General features: G+C 36.8%; 3 protein-coding genes across 4 annotated transcripts; 2 read left to right on the top strand and 1 right to left on the bottom strand.

Moving 5' to 3' along the window:
• Positions 1-32: 32 nt before the first annotated feature.
• On the bottom strand, positions 33-6,155 carry LOC147570100 (uncharacterized). 2 transcript variants are annotated; one of them, XM_086656672.1, is made up of 10 exons: positions 4,642-6,155; positions 4,465-4,536; positions 4,032-4,352; positions 3,884-3,958; positions 2,723-3,676; positions 2,513-2,581; positions 1,778-1,942; positions 1,325-1,541; positions 907-1,251; positions 33-622 (listed from the first exon to the last, which is right to left on the bottom strand). In XM_086656672.1, the coding sequence occupies exons 1-10, from the start codon at positions 5,335-5,337 to the stop codon at positions 510-512; spliced, it is 3,027 nt and encodes a 1,008-aa protein (XP_086512798.1). In that variant the 5' UTR covers positions 5,338-6,155; the 3' UTR covers positions 33-509. The 2 variants fall into 2 exon arrangements, with proteins under 2 accessions (XP_086512798.1, XP_086512799.1); XM_086656673.1 differs by having other exon boundaries at positions 3,884-3,952.
• Positions 6,156-7,557: 1,402 nt separating this feature from the next.
• Positions 7,558-8,133, top strand: LOC147570099 (protein FAR1-RELATED SEQUENCE 5-like). Its single transcript, XM_086663880.1, has one exon. It carries the CDS (start codon positions 7,558-7,560, stop codon positions 8,131-8,133), a length of 576 nt encoding a protein of 191 aa, XP_086520006.1.
• A 3,100-nt stretch (positions 8,134-11,233) lies between these two features.
• On the top strand, positions 11,234-18,257 carry LOC147570098 (uncharacterized). Its single transcript, XM_086656670.1, has 2 exons — positions 11,234-12,371; positions 17,675-18,257. The coding sequence occupies exons 1-2, from the start codon at positions 11,282-11,284 to the stop codon at positions 17,680-17,682; spliced, it is 1,098 nt and encodes a 365-aa protein (XP_086512796.1). The 5' UTR covers positions 11,234-11,281; the 3' UTR covers positions 17,683-18,257.
• Positions 18,258-19,338: the final 1,081 nt, after the last annotated feature.

The following is a 19,338-nucleotide window of genomic DNA, read 5'->3' as shown; positions in this document are numbered from 1 at the left end:
CAGATGAGCTACAAATGCAACAAAAACATCGATTTTAAACAATTCGGGAATCAGTTTGCACTCTCCATCTTATGCTTTAAAGTTGAACAATTCTACAACGACAAAAGCTAAAGGTATATAAGGGTATTCTACTACTCTCCTTGATGGCACCCAGTAATGATATTCACATTATATCAATCTCATCTCAAAATTACCTCTTTATCCACCATCATATACTGTACTACAACTTCCCTCGAAAGAATCAGAAACAATAAATGGGAAAAAAATACACTTTACTACTCACCAATCGATCAAATGATTTACGAGCCACCGATGCTTCATATCTTTGCTTTTAACCTGCACAGTTTTGGGTTTTATCCCATACCAGTATAAACTTTTGGTTCTTCCACTGCCAAGACGGATTCCCTGGTATTTTCTTCTGCTAATGCGCATCTTCATCTGGAAGGAGATTTTGTGGACCAAGTTTAAAGGTCCGAAAGTGAGCTTTCAATTCAAGTTTTACCATTGAACTATTTAACTACAATTCGTGGTAATATCGGAGGATCAGGTGATATTAGATTCGCCCACAAGTTCGCAAGTGTGAGAAAGTATTGATCTCCATTCCACGCTACTGCTTTCATGCCTGAAATCATTTTTTGAAAAATGAGAAACAATTCATCAAGATGTGTTTGGACATTCGACGAAAAGAGTGGTAAAAACCAAAGTAGGCGAACTTTACACATGCGTGCGTGGGTGGGTGCTTGAGAGAGAGAGAGACAGACAGACACACACGCACACACAAAGGGGAAGGAACTCAAATGCATGAGATGCAGAAGAAACATATATCCGGGCAGGGGTGTAGCTTATTGACTGATGTGAATATTGTGATCAGTTCCTAAAACAACAAAATCGAGATTTGATTCATACCTGGAACCATCTTCAGTAACAAGAATGATAGCCTGCAAATTGGTTCTTGGGTAGCAGAAGCATGATTCTGAAGAGAAACCATGTCGAGATTTCTGACGAACTTGATGGATTCCATTAATGAACAAGAAGTCCCTTTAAATCCAAAACCAATCTGATCTGAAAAACCTAATATAGCTTCTTCCAATCTAGAATCTGACCATGCAGCAGTACACTCCTCCAGAAGGGCAAATATTTGCTTAGGGTTTTCTAGGCTAGAGAGTAACCAAGGTTTATAAAGTGTTATAGACGCTCTCATAACTTCAACAACTCTGTATATTTCTCCAAGAGCAAGAACATATTGCTGACCTGTAACTTTCACGAGTAAATAAGTAGAATAATAAGATTGAAAATCAAATTTAATGCAAGAGTCGAGAATTACCTTGAGTTTTCGATAATATTTGCCTGTGAACTTTCTTTTGTAATGACTGCTTCCAAATGAAAGAACCATGCTTCAACTCTTGGGCACAAACTGAAAGTATTTTAGACCATGTCGAAATATAAGCGAATTGGTCTTCCATGGACCCCAGGTTCAGGATCTTTGCCATAGAAATGGCATGCTCAAACATGTTTATTGCTGAGCTCAAATTCTTCTCTGCCTATTAACATCACATTACCAGTTAGCACAAGTCGAATTGATTCGATGCAATTAAAAAGGAAAGCCTAACAAAACATTTTGCCATTCTGAGAAATGAGACTACAATAACAATGGCTTAAATTTAAACAAAATGTGCTCTCTTGGTAAGTAAACAAACAAATAACTATTTCAGAAGCAAGAGTAATAATCTTCATTTTCGACTTTACAACTTCAGTATTAAGAGGAATAACAACTTACTGACAATATTTGTTGAGACAGTTGATATTCTGACTCAAGAACTTGGAATTTTGGTTGCTTCACAAGTTTAAGCAACTCTTGAACAAAAACATTTCTAGGTTGGCGCTCCTTCAACTTAACTTCTTCCGAGAAAACACCTCCTTGGTGCAGTTTCTTGTGAGCAGCCTGGAAAACAGGAGCAACCAAGTACATATTATACATCAAAACTTTGTTAAGCTCGTCGACTATGTAATCTGGAAGTTCTTCATACCCCAAAACTAAGAAGAGTATCAGAAATGGTTACCACTGGGAAAAAAGTTATTGCATAAACAGTAGATACGGGACTACGTCACTACGGAAATGGCAGTAAAGAAGAAGTGTACACATATGAAATACCAACATGTTAATAATTACATCTGAATCTCGATGTGATTAAATGTTACCAGAAATACTTCGGAATTCTTAGTATCAGGCGAACTTGGTCATTGATGATCTGAGCAACTGAACAGAAAATTTGATTCAATGGGAAACATAACGGACAGGTTATTGTCAGTAGTTCTGAAGGCCTTCCTCAGTCAAAAGAGAGACAAAAGTGCTAATTAGTTAAAGAAAGGGAGAGAAGTCTCTTTTCATAATAAGTTTGTGATAATTCCAATGAAATGATTGCTGAGATTTATTTATGATAGTTCAGTCCCAAATAATAAAAATCGAATTGAGAGGGGCCTAGTCAAGTGAAATAATCACATACACACACACCTGAATTTCATCATGCAGGGCATCTGCTTTTGCATCTTCGCTAGAAAGAGCAGCGGCTGTTTTAGCTTTCTACAACAATGTATATACAAAATAAATGAATATGTATCGTGGCATCAACCGACAGGGATGCTGATATAAATATATACTAAAAAAACAGAAATAGAAATATAGCCCAGGTTGAAATACGATGTTTATAGTTGATATACCAACCTTCAGACCATCAATATGGCGAAGAGCAATGAAGTATGAATCCTCTTTCAATCTACTGTAAAAATCTATGTAAGTTTTCAAATTTGATTCGGTAGAACACTTTTGAAGTGTATCTGTTGTACCAGTATCAACATATGCATTCTCTGATACTGCACCTCTAAACTCCCACGATATTTCATCAAAATCATCTTCAATGATCACTGATTCAGAATTAGAATCCTTTCGAGCAGAATGAAATCCATTTTCAGGGTCTTTTGGGGGAGAAATAAAGGAAGATTTTGGTTCTGTATGGAACTTTTGAAGAGCATCTTCTGGACTAGCTGCTAAGAACCCTTCTGAGGGAGCACCTCTGAATTGCCACAGATCAGCAAAATCATCTTCACCATTTACTATTTCAGAACTCAAATCCATCTGAGCAGAATAAAGTCCATTTTCCATGGTTCCTTTATAAGAAGCGATGGTAGAATTTAGCTCAGTAGGAAGCTTTTGAAGAACCTCTCCAGCACCAGCTTCCGAGGGCGCACCTTTAAACTCCCATGAATCATCAAGATCATCTCCCCCATTCATTAAATCAGAACTTAAGACTTCTTGAGCAGAACTCAATCCATCTAAAGTGGCTCCTTGAGGAGTAATATTACTTGGGCTGGGCTCAGCCTGACTGTATAAGTTAGATATGAGATCATTAAGAGAAAGGTTTGAGCCTATAACCTGGTTGTTGATACCATTTCTCATCGACGTGGAGGGTTTATACGTAAATACATCTTCACCAAATAGAGAATCACTAGAATCCAGTTTGTGGTTGCTAAAACCTTCCCCGAAAAAGGAGTCACCTGAATCGAGTTTGATATTGCTCATATTTGAACCAAATAAGGAATCATCAGAATCCACTTTTCCATTGCTAAAATGTGAGATAGACGGTTCTCCCTGATGGTTTGGGAACTCTTTTCCATTGACCTGAAAATATAGAGCAAGGGACTTATGAGCTATTAGTAATTATGGTAGTATGAGGACTTCAGACTTTCCGTGGACACAGATTGCAATAGAAACATCTTCATACAATTCAGGGTACCAATCCCAAGAGAACAAGTAATGGCGGTGCAGAATTTTAGTATACTTGGTGCATTTAATAAAAGAACAAAGAAATGGTAATTTATTATCCACCTGAATTTCGTCTTTAGCATTCACCACTTCTACTCGGCCAGCTGATTGATCACCACCATTCAAATTTTCCTGAAACTTTGGTATCAAAAGATTACATTTTTGATGAATTTCAGTGAAAAGAAATAAACAAGTCTACTAAATGAATCACCTTTTGCCCAGAGCCAGGGTAGCCATTTGCAGTTCCAGTTTCGGAAAATGAATCCTTAAACTCGAAAAAATTGTCATCAGAATCAAAATTTTCATTAACCCGAGAAGAATCGAACCCATTTTGAGTTATAATCTGCTCGGATTGACCGAATGGATCTGAAGTACATTCACTTGAATTAGTAGCCCTACTTGACTCAAAAACTACTCCATTTTCAGTTCTGGTTGATTTGTTTGAAAACTCATTTGATGTCACAAACCAATTATCACCTAATTGCCCATCAACACCTTGAGAATTTTCACAAGCTTTCACTCCAACACCAACCTTCAAAATGTATATATTTTGTAACTTAGTTTCTAGGCACATCAGATCAACAGTTCCCTAGTAAATCAAATTGTTCTTTGTAAAGATATGAAAGTTAAAAACAATAATTCACCTGAATATCTCCATTAGTTTTCGACAATGGGTCAAATTTCAATTTGGGTAAAGCTGAGATCTTGTCATCTCTCTATAACAGGTCATAAAAGATACTGTAAGTTATTTTGCCCTACCATTCAATGATTCAAGACAGAAATGAACATGAAAATTGAGAAACTACTAATAGATCTTTTACCTGTGATTCAGAGGAGTTGTTATCTTGAGATCTCTTTTCAAAGGAAGCATCTTTAAATTCCCAACCATCATCATCATCATTATCATCTAAAACCCCATTTTCATCCACCAGATTAGAATTAGAATTAGAGATCGATTCACTTTCTGCCTTTAAATGCTCAGATTGAGTATACAAATTGACAATTATATCTTTGATAGCAAAACCAGATCCAAAACTTAATTCATTTTTCACTGGAGATGTCTGTTTTGAGGAAGTAAACAAATTTTGGGTATTATCGATGGGAGGATTAGTTGATTCAGATTCATCCTCTTCTTCGTCACCAAAAATCGAAAGAGGTATAGCTCCTCGAGGCTTCTCCCATAGAGAAGAAGCAGGTGAAGCCAAATCCTTTTCTGAATCTACTTTAGTAAGCTGAGATTCTGTGGAATTCACCCATGGATCGGAGGTACCGTTGAAGAATTCGAAATTTTGAGAGGGAATTATACTAGGGTTTGAAGGATGGGAAAATCCATTAGAAGGTGGGAATTGAATTGGAGTTGGGGATGGATTTGTATCTTGTTTGGGGGAGAAATGTTGAATGAAATCGCCCCAGTCGTCATCGTCCTTCTGGATGGGTTGATTGGAATTTGAAAAAGAGATGAACTTGAAGTCACCGAAACCCTCGTCGTCATCATCGTCGGCTTGTTTATCCCCCATTGTTGATCTAGAGAGAGAAAGAGAGAGAGAGTATCTTCTTTTTGCTTTATTACTAGTGGCTTTTCGGTGATGCTCTTCTTGACATGAACCCAACCCGCTCTTTTGCGGTAATGAGATGGGACCCACCACATTTAAATCGGGGATCACTACTGAGTCGACTCAGCTGGTAATCGTTTTTAAATGAAATACAGTATGAAATCTCACCCCCTAGTCTGAACTTACAAGAATTATAATTCAGGTCCATGTTTTGGGAACCAAAAAATTCAGGGGTACAAGGTGGAAACCACAAAAGGTATGCATCAAACATACAGAATCTTCAAGTCGTCCACAGAAAGTTGATAGCCGAAGTCAGCGAATGACAGTCGATGACTTCATCTTCTCTATTTTCTTTCTTCTCTCTCTTCTCTTTCTTTTCTCTCTTCTCTCACTCTTATTTGCCTCTCCCTTTATCCGTCCTTCTCTCTAAGTTTCGGCGAGAGAAATAGTCCCTTAACCGAAACCCTTCGTCTGGAAAACCATGTGAATGTCCATATCCAAACGATTCTCGCCTGAATTTGGAGTCTCGATCCAAGCGAGACTGTATGGTTCTTCGTCTAGTTTCCGACAAAGGGGCCTCCCTTTCGCTAGGAAATAGAATAGGGTAGAAAGAGAAAGAAAGAGAGAGATAAGAGAAAAGAAAGAGGGATGAAGAGAGAGATGACGGGCAGAGTTAGTGTTAATGGTCCTCGGAGTTGATGGTGTTGGGAAGAGAAGATAGAGGGAGAAAAAAATAATAAAAATAGGATAGTGTTCGGAGAAAACAAAAGTCTGACTTGTCTTTAGCTGTATTGAGTTAGTTATGGTTTATTTGAATGGTCATTCCATATAACAAAATATCTTTTCTCTAAATATTGTTCAGTCCACATATTTACCCAGATAGGGTGGACCAAAAAGAAGAATTATACCCACCTACTATCAAGGAGAGGTGGGTTTTAAAGAATAAACTACTCGTTGTTGTCCAACTGAAATTTTATTTTAGAAGAGAGAGAGAGAAATAAGAGAGAGAGTGACAGAGAAGGCTATAGAGGTGTAAGCATAGTGTTACATTTACTTTAGAAGAATGTAAGGGATGGTGTCATTAGAGTGTAAGAAAGATAAAGACTGAGTTGCCTATAGCTAAAACTAATATAACAACCATAACTAACTATTCCTAACAAACTAGTTAGTTATGGTTGTAACGGAATGAAACTCTTCTCTCTCTATAACAGAAATGTACAAGCTTATAAATGTACAAGCTAGTTAGTTATGGTTGTAACCGAATGAAACTCTTCTCTCTCGCTACCCGCCCGCCCATACTCGAATTACCCGAGCTTCTTAATGGGCTTGGACGGATAATGGGCAAGGCGAGTTTCAAAACTGTCCGTTCGGTTAACCCGCTTACCCTAATAGCCATTGAAATTTTGTGCCCGACCCGATACTTCAAGTGTCCATGAACGCCTGTACCCGTCCGATTCCCACCCGTTGATGGGTGAAGACGGTTAGTACCATAGTGGTATTTAACAATAATGATAGGAAAAGAGAATAGGCTAGGGAATTGGGAGTGAATTCTGACGTGGGTCCCCCACGTCAGAACTCACTCACTTCGCTGGCATATTGAGAAGGGACTTCACGTGTTTTTTGCAATTATGCCCTTTTAAATATCTTAATCAATATTTGGTCCTTTATGGGTTTTAATCTGAGCTGCCCATTTCCATCAATGGTTAAGAGAAGATTCTAACCTAAACATAGTTAGCCCTCACCTTCTCTCTCTACAAAAAACGCCAAAACCGAGCTGCTCCTTCTTTCTTCCCCCAATAGTAACGCATTGAAGTTTTTAAATCGGTTTTGGTACAAATTTATCATTAAATCTTTTAGGGTTTTATCACAAACTTTTTGTCTAAGTCTTGAGCTCATCTTCTGAAGAAATATATCCCCACAAAACTAGGGTTTCATATTCTTGAGAATTTCTTTAATATTATTTGGGTATTCTGAGGTATGTGTCTATCATCTTACAATATTTAAATATTTCTTATATTATTTTGTTTGTTTAAGTTATGAATGAATGTGTAATAAAAGAATTTATAATTCAATCGAAGTCACAGCGAATTGATTAGTTTTTTTTTAGTTTGAAATTTTATTCAATGTGCACAGGAATGAATTCAGATAATGAGAAATTTGATGTTTTTGACTCGACATCTAAAGATGGCAAAGAAGATGTTTGTTCTAATTAAATCGGAAGTACAAGTGCCTAGATCAGGGATGGAATTTGATAATGTTGATCAACTATATGAATATTGTCTTAGTTACGCAAAAAAAGTAGGATTTCCAATCAAGAAAGCATCTAAGAAAAAACATCTTGGAATTGTAAGATATGTTACGGTAGCATGTGGTAAGAACGAAACACATAAATCGAAAGGACGCAATCCTATAGCTCCACAACCTAGTTGTTTAAGTGGGTGCAAAGTCAAAATTAGTGCTAAGTTACAAGATAACGGAAAATGGGAAACTACTATTGTAAATCTAGATCATAATCATATCCTAAGTCCTGGAAAAGTCCGTCACTATAGATGTAATAGGAAGATTAGTCCACATGTGGCTAGGCAACTAGAAATTTGTGATATAGCAGGAACCAGACCTTGTCGAAGTTTTAGGCAACAAGTGGTCGCAGCCGGTGGTTATGAGAACGTTTCCTTTAATGAAAGAGATGTCAGAAATTACATCCAAAAAGCGAGGATGTTACGTCTTGGAGATGGAGATAGTGCTGCGATTCAACAATAATTTTTGGCTATGCAAAGAAAAAATAATGGCTTTTTTTGTGTGATGGATTTAGATGATGAAGGACGGTTACGTAATGTTTTTTGGGCAGACAGGAGGAGTAGAGAGGCATATAAAGAATTCGGAGATGTGGTAACGTTTGACACCACTTACCTTACAAATACTTATGGTCTTCCTTTTGCTCCTTTTGTTGGAGTAAACCATCATGGACAATCTATTCTCTTGGGTTGTGGTTTATTGTCTTATGAAGACACAGAAACGTTCTCTTGGTTGTTTAGGACTTGGCTTTCTTGTATGGATGAAAAAACTCCTGATGCCATTATTACGGATCAAGATAAAGCTATGCAGAATGCAATTGCTAATGTATTTCCTAATACAAGACATCGATGGTGTCTTTGGCATGTAATGAAGAAAGTACCTGAAAAACATAAAAGGTACAAAAAATTCGACTTGATAAGTCGTACTCTTAGTGAGATCGTCTACGACACACTTAGTCCGGAAGAGTTCGAGCGTAGGTGGAGGCTTATGATAGAGGAATATGAACTAGAGGATAATAACTGGTTGGAGGCTTTGTACACAGAAAGAAAAAGGTGGGTACCAATTTTTGTAATAAATCACTTTTGGGCAGGAATGTCTAGTACCCAACGTAGTGAAAGTATGAATGTTTTTTGATGGATATGTGGGTCTAAAAACGACCTTGAAGCTTTTTGTTGAACAATACAATTTAGCTTTAAAGGATAAAGTTGAAAAAGAGGCAAAAGAAGATTTTAAGTCATATAATTTAGAAATGCCATGTGTGAGTCCATTCCAAATAGAAAAACAAATGAGAGAAAAGTACACTCTTATAAAATTTAGAGAATTTCAGTTGGAAATTGTTGGAAAGATGGGTTGCGGATAGAAAGTTGTATTGAGTTTGGTTCGGTATACGAATATAACATTACGGAAGAGAAGGAAATCGGTAAAGGAACTAAATTTTCAACGTACCATGTTCTTTACAATCATATTGAATGTGAAGTTAGGTGCAACTGTTTAATGTTTGAATTTAAGGGGATATTGTGTCGACATGCTATAACTATATTGTGTAAAAACAAAGTTAATGTTATACCCGAGAAATATATACTAAGAAGATGGAGGAAGGATGTAATAAGATCTTACACAAAGATTAATATCAATTATGGAGGTTGGAATACAACACCGGAACAAAAAATTTATGATGACTTGTGTCTATTGTCCAATGAACTAGCGAGTGTTGCATCTGAAAATGAAAGAAGTGCTAAGGACTTTCGAGATTATTTGCTTCAATATAAGCCGAAGACATATACTTTGAATGAAACGAGCAGTTGTCCTGGAACTACTAAATCCACGGGTTATACCGTTGATTGTGAGGATAATGCACGAGAAGATATACTTGATCCAGTGTCATGTAAGAAGAAGGGGCGTCCTCGAGAGACAAGATTTAAAAAGAAAGTTTACAAACCAAAGAAACGCGTAAGTATATCTTAACTTGTGGATTTTGTACTTTTATGTATGTTTCAACTTTAACTTATATATATTTCTTTCCTTTTTAACTTTAGTGTACCACTCCTACACCTAATCTTGACATGTCAAAACAAAGTGAGTTTGGTGGTAATGGTACGCAAGAGAACATGTTCTTTGAAACGCCTACTCACATGGTAATTTATAACTCTTACCATCATATGTTGGTTCGTTATAATGACTATTTGTTTCTATGCTAACTCTGTCTTCGAGTTTTTGTATTTAGGGTACCTCTTCTACAATGCCTTCTTATAATCCGGTTTGTGATTTTCAAACTACACAAGAAAGTTTACTTGGTAGTAATGATATACAAGGGGAGATGTTCTTCACACCGCCTGCACATGTGGTAATGTTATAACTCTTTATATGTATTTCATATTATCATATAATTCATTATATATCTTATATCTTATTCTTTTTTATCCTCATATGCAGTCTAATATGGAGTTATTAATGGGTGTTTATCGGCCTCAAACTTTGTTTTCACCTAAAACATATTCTGGCGATGGTAGTACTTAAAGGAATGAAGATGGAAAACAAATTTTGGGAGTTCGAAATATTTAATTAGTTGTTATGTTTCACTTGGAAAGATATTAAAGTACTATTGATATGTAATTTTCGATAGATTTTAGAAGATTTAGTTGTTTCAACTTTTAATGTTTTATTTTCATGGATCTTTAAATACTTTATTCATTTTCAATGGTTATGTTAAATTTAAGGTCTTCTTTAATGTTGGGATATCCATGTCACTTATGACTTGTAAGGATTAAAATTCAGTCATTAACAGAGCACTTCTACTTCCAACTTTTCAAATTCCATTTAATTCACCACAATCAGATCTTTTAGACAAAAAGTTTGTGATAAAACCTTAAAAGATTTGATGATAAATTTGTACCAAAATCGATTTAAACACTTGAATGCCTTACTTTTTTGGGAAGTAAGGAGCAGTTCGGTTTTTTTTTTGTTGAACTTAGAGCAGCTCGGTTTTGGCATTTTTTGTAGAGAGAGAAGGTGAGGGCTAACTATGTTTAGGTTAGAATCTTCTCTTAACCATTGATGGAAATGGGCAGCTCAGATTAAAAGTCATAAAGGACCAAATATTGATTAAGATATTTAAAAGGGCATAATCGCAAATAACACGTGAAGTCCCTTCTAATTCCCTTCTCAATATGCCAGCGAAGTGAGTGAGTTTCACTCCCAATTCCCTAGCCTATTCTCTTTTCTTATCATTATTGGGTATTTAATTGCTGTTATCCACGTGTGACCTTAATTATCTTTCTATCTATTATCTGAAAAAAGGGTTTATGTTTGTCGTTTTTTGATGAGAGAGAAAGAGGAATAAAAACAAACTTTTCGTTTAGAAACCAATCATAACAGAAAATCATAACAGAAAACTAAACCCACGCTTCCAATAGTTGTAACTATCACAAGGATCGCACAATAATCTTCCAATCTACACCGTTGTTTAGGTCAATCAACGGTTAAGATTTAACTAAACTAAACCAGATATTAGAAAAAGAACGTTTCAGAGGGTATAAAGTCACTTCCACACTTAATAAAAAACGTCAGTTCCACTTTTGATCTCTGTCAGTAGAAGAGAGAGAGATAGAGAGAAATGAGAGAGAGAGAGAAATCAGAGAAAATGTCTGAGGAAAACAGAGAGAAAAACAGAGAGAAATCGGTGGATAATCATGAATTAGATAGAGAAAAGAGAGAGAGATCAGAGAAAGAGGCAGAGGAGAAACAAGAAAGAGATGAAAACAGTGAGAAATCAGAAAAAATCTCAGAGGAGAAAGAGAAAGAAGAGGAAAAGAGGGAGAAGCCAGAGGAAAATCATGATTTCGATAGAGAAATGGAATTGTTCTTCGATAAGGTAACAGAAATTCAAAAATCTATTTTGTTAGATCTTATTTCTCGTTTTTTGGAATCTTTGGAGTTTTATTACGTTAAGAAGGAAGAACCACCAGTGAACAGACCAGTGTTCGTTCCATACGGTGATGATAGAGGTAAGAAAGAGGAGATGGAGGAGGAAGAAGAAGAAACGAACCTAATCAAACCAATCATTGAAAGAAAAACGAACAAAAAATTTCAGATCAAAATCTCTCTTGATGATCAGAGAAAGAAAGAAATAGAACAGAAGAAAGTTGAAGTAATCCAAGAACTTAATGGTTTAGATGTTGCTGATAGAAAAATGAATAAAAAATTTCAGATTAACATCTCTCTTGATGATCAGAGAAAGAAAGAAATAGAACAGAAGAGAGTTCGAGTAATCCAAGAACTTAATGGTTTAGATGTGGCTGATCTGAAAAACAAGTTACGGAAAGAAAGAGATGTTAATCTTCGAAGTGAGTTTGAGTTTGAGTTGAAGAGAAGAATTTGGAAAGAAGCTGATCTTTTTTACAGAGGAAGAAGACTCAGAATCCCTGAGGTGAAGAAGGAGGAAAGGATTGAAAAAGGTATATTCCGTCCTTATGGGCGTGACAAAGGAAAAGGCGAGAAGAAGATGGAGGAGGAGGAGGAGATAGATTTGGTGCAACCTCTTATTGAAATACAGCCTAAAGGAAGCTTAAAAATCTTTCTCCGTGGTAGTGGGTCTGGCACTACCGGTGGTGGCGGTGGGTCTGGTGGCGGTCATGGTTCATCTGTTAAAATTTTAAATCACTTCCAGTTGAGGAGCAGCAGTTCATGGGAAAAAGCTGATAGAGGTAAGTGTTGGGGTCCCTCCTTATAATTAAAGGACTCCTAGTTGGAATAGGATTTCCCTTATTCCTTGTTTGGGGGAAAAAATAGAAACTTCTATTTTTTCAAGCCTAAAAAGGAATTCCTATTTCTATTGGTAAACCTCCTTATTTATTATTATAAATAGGGAATGAAAGGGAAGAGATTAGACAAAAAACAACTTCCAGAACAAAGAGAAGTCAGAGAAAGAGAGATTTCTGAAGTGGTTCTTTCAAGAGAGATTGAAAGAGCAGAATATTGGTTTGAAGAAAAGAAGATTATTAATCTTGTGAAGCAATTTAGTTTGTGGTTATCTTCTTCAACCTATAGTAATCTAGGATTTGTTCAAATCCTAAGGAGTAAGAGATTTTATTTCTTTGTTTCTTTGTTCAGTTTATCCACCATAGGTTTGGTGAAGAGTTGTCCAAGAGTGTTTCTACACATCTTGAAGAATTGTGTAACCCATTATTTAATTATAGTGGAAGATTTCTGGACTAGGTCCCGTGGTTTTTTACCTTCTAGTTTGGAGGGGTTTTTTGCCACGTTAAATAATCTTGGTGTCTCTACTTTTACTTTCGCATCGTTTATCTTCATATTACTGAACAAGTTAATTAGGTTATTTTCCTAACAAGTGGTATCAGAGCTAAGGTTGGATTTATTGTTCAGAAATATGGAAGTGAATACTAATCGAATGATTAGTTTAGATGGAGAAAACTACTTGATGTGGAAAGCAAAAATGGAAGATTTGTTATACTGCAAAGACCTAGCTGCACCCATTGAAAATCACGGTACAAAACCGATGAAGATAGATGATGAAGACTGGAAGGTATTAGATCGTAAGGTTGTTGGATTTATTCGACAATGGGTGGAACCCAGTGTTTTTCATCATGTATCGACGGAGACTTCCGCTTATAGTCTATGGAGGAAATTAGAAGAATTGTATGATCAGAAGACAGCTGCCAAAAAGGCTTACTTGTTCAGAAAGCTAGGAAAATTACAATATAAAGAAGGAACCTCAATTGCTCAACACTTGAATGAGATGAAAAGTCTAGTAAACCAGCTTTCTGCAATGAAGTTAGTTTTGGATGATGAGTTGCAGGCCTTACTTCTTCTAAATTCTTTACCAGATAGTTGGGAGACATTGGTGGTGTCTCTTAGCAATTCTGCTCCTGATGGCATAATGCGTATGAATCACGTAACAGGTAGTTTGTTGAATGAAGAAACAAGAAGGAAATCATCGTCAAACGAGTCTCATTCAGAGGCACTTGTTACAGAAAGACGGGGGAGAGGTAAAAATAGAAAACCTCATAACCGTGATAAGTCAAGGGGGAGATCAAAACCAAAGAAAGAAGTTAGATGTTTTGGTTGTGGAAAAATGGGTCATTACAAGAGTGATTGCAAGAAAACAAAGAAGGAAAATAAAAAGGATGATGAAAAACAAGATAATGTTGCGGCAGTTGCCTCAGGTGATGACATTATCTTACTCTCAGGTTGTGAAGAGACTTGCTTAAGTATGACTGAGTCAGAACTAGAAACAACATGGTTGGTTGACTCAGGTGCTTCGTATCATGCTACTCCATGTAAGGATTTCTTTAGATCTTACAGAACTGGTGACCTTGGCAAAGTCAGGATGGGAAACTTAGGTTTCTCAAAAATCGTAGGAATTGGAGAAGTGAAAATCGAGACGAGCACAGGGAGTACATTGATTCTTAAGAATGTGAGGCATATACCAGATCTTCGATATAACCTAATCTCTACCGGAGTATTAGATGATGAAGGGTACCACAGTCACTTTGGTGATGGAAAGTGGAAGCTCACAAAAGGGTCAATGGTGATAGCAAGAGGGAAGAAGTGTTGTACTTTATACAGGACTCAAGTAAAACTGTGTAAAGGAGAATTGAATGCAGTTGAAAAAGATTCTTCCACTGATCTTTGGCATAGAAGACTCGGGCATATGAGCGAGAAAGGACTTCAAATCCTTGCTAAACGACAAGACTTACCAAACATAAAAGGTATAAATTTAAACACTTGTTCTCATTGTTTAGTAGGAAAGCAACATAGAGTTTCCTTTCAAAGGAATGCATCTGAAAGAAAATCCAGTGTTTTGGAGCTTGTTTATTCTGACGTTTGTGGACCTTTAAAGGTCAAAACACTTGGTGGTGCTTTGTATTTTGTTACTTTTATAGATGATGCTTCCAGGAAAGTTTGGGCATATGCCATAAAGACCAAAGATCAGGTACTTGCAGTTTTCAAGAATTTCCACAACATGGTAGAACGGGAGACAGGAAAATCATTGAAGTGCATTCGCACTGACAATGGAGGAGAATACATCGGGTCGTTTGAAGAGTATTGCAAAACCCATGGTATTCGACATGAACAGACCGTTCCCAAAACTCCACAACAAAATGGTGTAGCAGAACGCATGAACCGCACTATTGTGGAGAGGATCAGATGTATGCTCTCAGAAGCAAAGCTGCCTAAAAGCTTTTGGGGTGAGGCAATGCGTACTGCATGTTATCTGATTAATTTATCACCTTCAGCACCATTAGATGGAGATGTAGCTGAGAGAGTGTGGGCTGGGAAAGAAGTCAGTTATGGACACCTAAGGGTGTTTGGTTGCAGGACTTTTGTGCATATACCTAAAGATCAAAGAGCAAAGCTTGATGATAAAGCCAAGCAATGCATCTTTTTAGGGTATGCAGATGAGAAATTCGGATACAGGTTATGGGATCCAGTCGATAAGAAGATTATTAGAAGTAGAGATGTGGTCTTTCTTGAAAATCAAACTATTGAGGACTTCGGGAAAGTTGAGAAGCATGAGAATCATAGTAATGATCTCATTGATCTAGATCCACATATCTCTTCTAAGGTTATGCATGATAATGCAGGTGAAGAACAAAATCATGAAGATGAAGCTCATGAAGATGTTCCTATAGGTGATGATGTTGAGCAGGAAATGGAAGTTCAACATGAACCACCAGCTGAATTGAGAAGATCGACTAGAGATAGAGCACCATCTACCAAGTATCCTCCACACGAGTATGTGATGGTTACAGATAGTGGAGAACCACAGTGTTATGAAGAAGCCATAGATGATGAACACAAGAAGGAGTGGTTGAAAGCTATGCAAGATGAGATTGAATCATTGCATAAGAACAACACTTTTAAGTTGGTTGAAAAACCCAAGAATAAGAAAATTCTTAAAAATAAGTGGGTTTTCAAAATCAAAACCGAAGAAAGAAATTCACAACCACGGTATAAGGCACGCCTAGTGGTGAAAGGATTTGGGCAGAAGAAGGGTATTGATTTTGATGAGATTTTCTCTCCGGTGGTGAAGATGTCCTCGATACGGTTAGTATTGGGATTGGCTGCAAGTATGAACCTAGAAATTGAACAACTAGATGTCAAGACCGCTTTCCTTCATGGTGACTTGGAGGAAGATGTGTATATGAAACAACCAACAGGGTTTGAAGTTAAAGGTAAGGAACACTTGGTTTGTAAGTTAGAGAAGAGTTTATATGGGTTGAAACAAGCACCAAGACAGTAGTACAAAAAGTTTGAATCATTCATGAAGGATCAAGGGTATCACAGGACGGCTTCAGATCATTGTGTTTTCGTTCATAAATTTCCTGATGGAGATTTGATTATACTTCTACTTTATGTTGATGATATGTTGATTGTTGGTCAGGATGCTAATAAAATTAGCAGGTTAAAGAAGGAACTAAACAAGTATTTCGATATGAAAGACTTGGGTCCAGCAAAACAAATTCTTGGCATGCATATCTCTCGTGATAGGAAAGCTGGAAAACTTTGGCTATCACAAGAAAGATACATTGAGAAGGTTCTAGAAAGGTTCAATATGGACAAGACAAAACCAGTGAGTTGTCCATTAGCCAGTCACTTCAAGTTGACTCGTGATCAGTGTCCATCAACTAGAAGTGAGAAAGAAGAAATGGAGAAAATTCCTTATGCTTCAGCTGTAGGAAGTTTGATGTATGCAATGGTGTGTACAAGACCGGACATTGCATTTGCAGTTGGAGTAGTAAGCAGATTTCTTGCTAATCCAGGCAAAGAGCATTGGTTAGCAGTGAAGTGGATTCTGAAGTATCTTAGAGGTACGTCTAAAGCTCGTATATGTTTTGGTAATGATAAGCCAGTATTAGTCGGTTACACAGATGCAGACATGGCAGGAGATGTAGACTCTAAAAGGTCCACATCAGGCTACTTATTTACACTTTCAGGGGGAGCAGTGTCATGGCAATCTAAATTACAAAAGTGTGTAGCTTTATCTACTACAGAGGCAGAATATATTGCCATTACAGAATGTTGCAAGGAGATGTTATGGATGAAGAGACTGTTAGAAGAACTTGGTATGAAACAAGATAATTATGTTATTCATTGCGACAGTCAGAGTGCCATCCACCTCAGTAAGAATTCTAGTTTCCATTCCAAGTCCAAGCATATAAATGTGAGATACCAGTGGATCCAAGATGTTCTTGAAGAAAAGGTGTTGAAGATCGAGAAAATCCATACTGAAGACAATGGTTCAGATATGATGACAAAACCATTACCCAAAGGCAAACATGAGCTATGTAGCAGTGTTGCAGGTTTGGGGATGGTAGGTCCCTCTTCATAAGTCGGGAGGGGGAGTTTGTTGGGGTCCCTCCTTATAATTAAAGGACTCCTAGTTGGAATAGGATTTCCCTTATTCCTTGTTTGGGGAAAAAATAGAAACTTCTATTTTTTCAAGCCTAAAAAGGAATTCCTATTTCTATTGGTAAACCTCCTTATTTATTATTATAAATAGGGAATGAAAGGGAAGAGATTAGACAAAAAACAACTTCCAGAACAAAGAGAAGTCAGAGAAAGAGAGATTTCTGAAGTGGTTCTTTCAAGAGAGATTGAAAGAGCAGAATATTGGTTTGAAGAAAAGAAGATTATTAATCTTGTGAAGCAATTTAGTTTGTGATTATCTTCTTCAACCTATAGTAATCTAGGATTTGTTCAAATCCTAAGGAGTAAGAGATTTTATTTCTTTGTTTCTTTGTTCAGTTTATCCACCATAGGTTTGGTGAAGAGTTGTCCAAGAGTGTTTCTACACATCTTGAAGAATTGTGTAACCCATTATTTAATTATAGTGGAAGATTTCTGGACTAGGTCCCGTGGTTTTTTACCTTCTAGTTTGGAGGGGTTTTTTGCCACGTTAAATAATCTTGGTGTCTCTACTTTTACTTTCGCATCGTTTATCTTCATATTACTGAACAAGTTAATTAGGTTATTTTCCCAACAGTAAGGTAAAGAATGATGAAGTGATTGAAAATGGGGTTTCAGTGCGCGACAAAGGAAAGAAGAAGATGGAGGAAGAGGAACCTCTCATTCAAAGCTTCAAAATCATCCTCCCTGGGTCTGGAAGTGGAAGTGGTGGTGGCGGTGGTGGTGGTGGCGGTGGCTGTGAATCTTGTGATGATGGTGTATCCGATGGTGGCGATGGTTTCGATTAATGGTTCTTTTTGTGTTTTTTTTTTCCGTTGACTCAGAGAGTTTGACCACAATGTAATTTTCCTTTTCTTCCCTTTTTACCCTGAACATTTAACCTAGGGAGTTTGATCTTCTACCAGAGACAACAGAGGTTCTTCTTACCGGCGAACAAGCCGTCGTTCATGGATCTACTGCCGTCGCTGCTTCAAGTGAATTAGTTTCTTTGATTGGGTTTCAGCTCTTGCTCTCTCTAGAAATTGATTGGGTTTCAACTTTTTTGAAAATTTTCTAAGGTTGTTAGGGTTTCTTTTATTTTCTGTAGTTGTTCAAGTGAAATACTGTAGTAGAATATATGAGTAAGATAAAATCTCCATAAATGAAGATTATTAGTTCTATGTGATTCTTTCAAGTATTTCTTAAAGCAAGTTATATACAATCTCTCTATAAAGTACAATTTTTACTTCACTCATGTTAGGGTTTTTAGAACACATTGGGTTTTATTGAATGAACATTCTGTTTTGGATTTTTCGATTAACTGTGTTGATTAATGATTATTAGTTGTGATTAATTCGATTTTATTTCAAAGAATTTATTCGTGTTTTACGTGTTCATTGTTATGTCATTTTGACCATCAACCAACCCTAATAATACTGTAGTTCATGATGATTAGTGAGTGAACTCTTCAAGGCACAAGTAATATGGGAGGAGGAGAAAGTGAGCAGGAACACATTCTCGAATTGATGCCTACCTCCTTTAGTCAATCAAATGGCAAACAAGTAATGGATGATTCTCTAAGAGATTACACGGAGAAGCTCGAGGTTTATGAAGCTAAAGGGAGCGACAAGCATCCTATTGCTCAACCAATTTACCGTCATTATTGGGGTAATTCTACACGAACAGCTTACAGCCATGTTGTTTCTGTACCCATAAGGCGCGCTGGAATTCATTATGGAAAAGACGTAGTAGAATATGAATCTGAATCCAATTTTTCTTCAATTGACTAACTTTCTTCACTTCAAACTCGTTAACAGAGCCCTTGTGTTTCTCAAATGATAGAAGAGGCCTCTTGTCACTAACGTCTTAATCTTATTATCCTCCAAATGGCCTTATTGAGTGCGTAGCTTAAATGTATGAAGGCCACGTAATCACTTCCTTTCATGTTTATTTGTAATTACTAGCATTCATATTCACAGTTGTTTACATATTGAGCCAGAACACTGCAGACATTGAGCCAGAACACATTGGGCGGTGAACCAACCGAAAACCCTTTTATTAATCTGGAGGTATTACTATGCTCAATGTTTACATATTCACGTACCGTTTATGTAAAACAAATTCTTTTTACCATTTGTTTTCCTTTATAATGATATAATTAAAAAATATTGAGGTTCAGGGTAGAAAAAGGCATGTCATTCAGTTACTTCATACCTGTTTAGAACCAGAACCGATATCGTAGGGCCATATGTACATAAAGAG

Source organism: Eschscholzia californica, unplaced genomic scaffold (assembly GCF_041429995.1).
Source record: "Eschscholzia californica isolate CP2 unplaced genomic scaffold, dmEscCali1.0.p SCAF_1, whole genome shotgun sequence".
NCBI lineage: Eukaryota > Viridiplantae > Streptophyta > Magnoliopsida > Ranunculales > Papaveraceae > Eschscholzia > Eschscholzia californica.
Note: the sequence above shows the minus strand (reverse complement) of the source record. Positions and strands in the feature narration are given on the sequence as shown.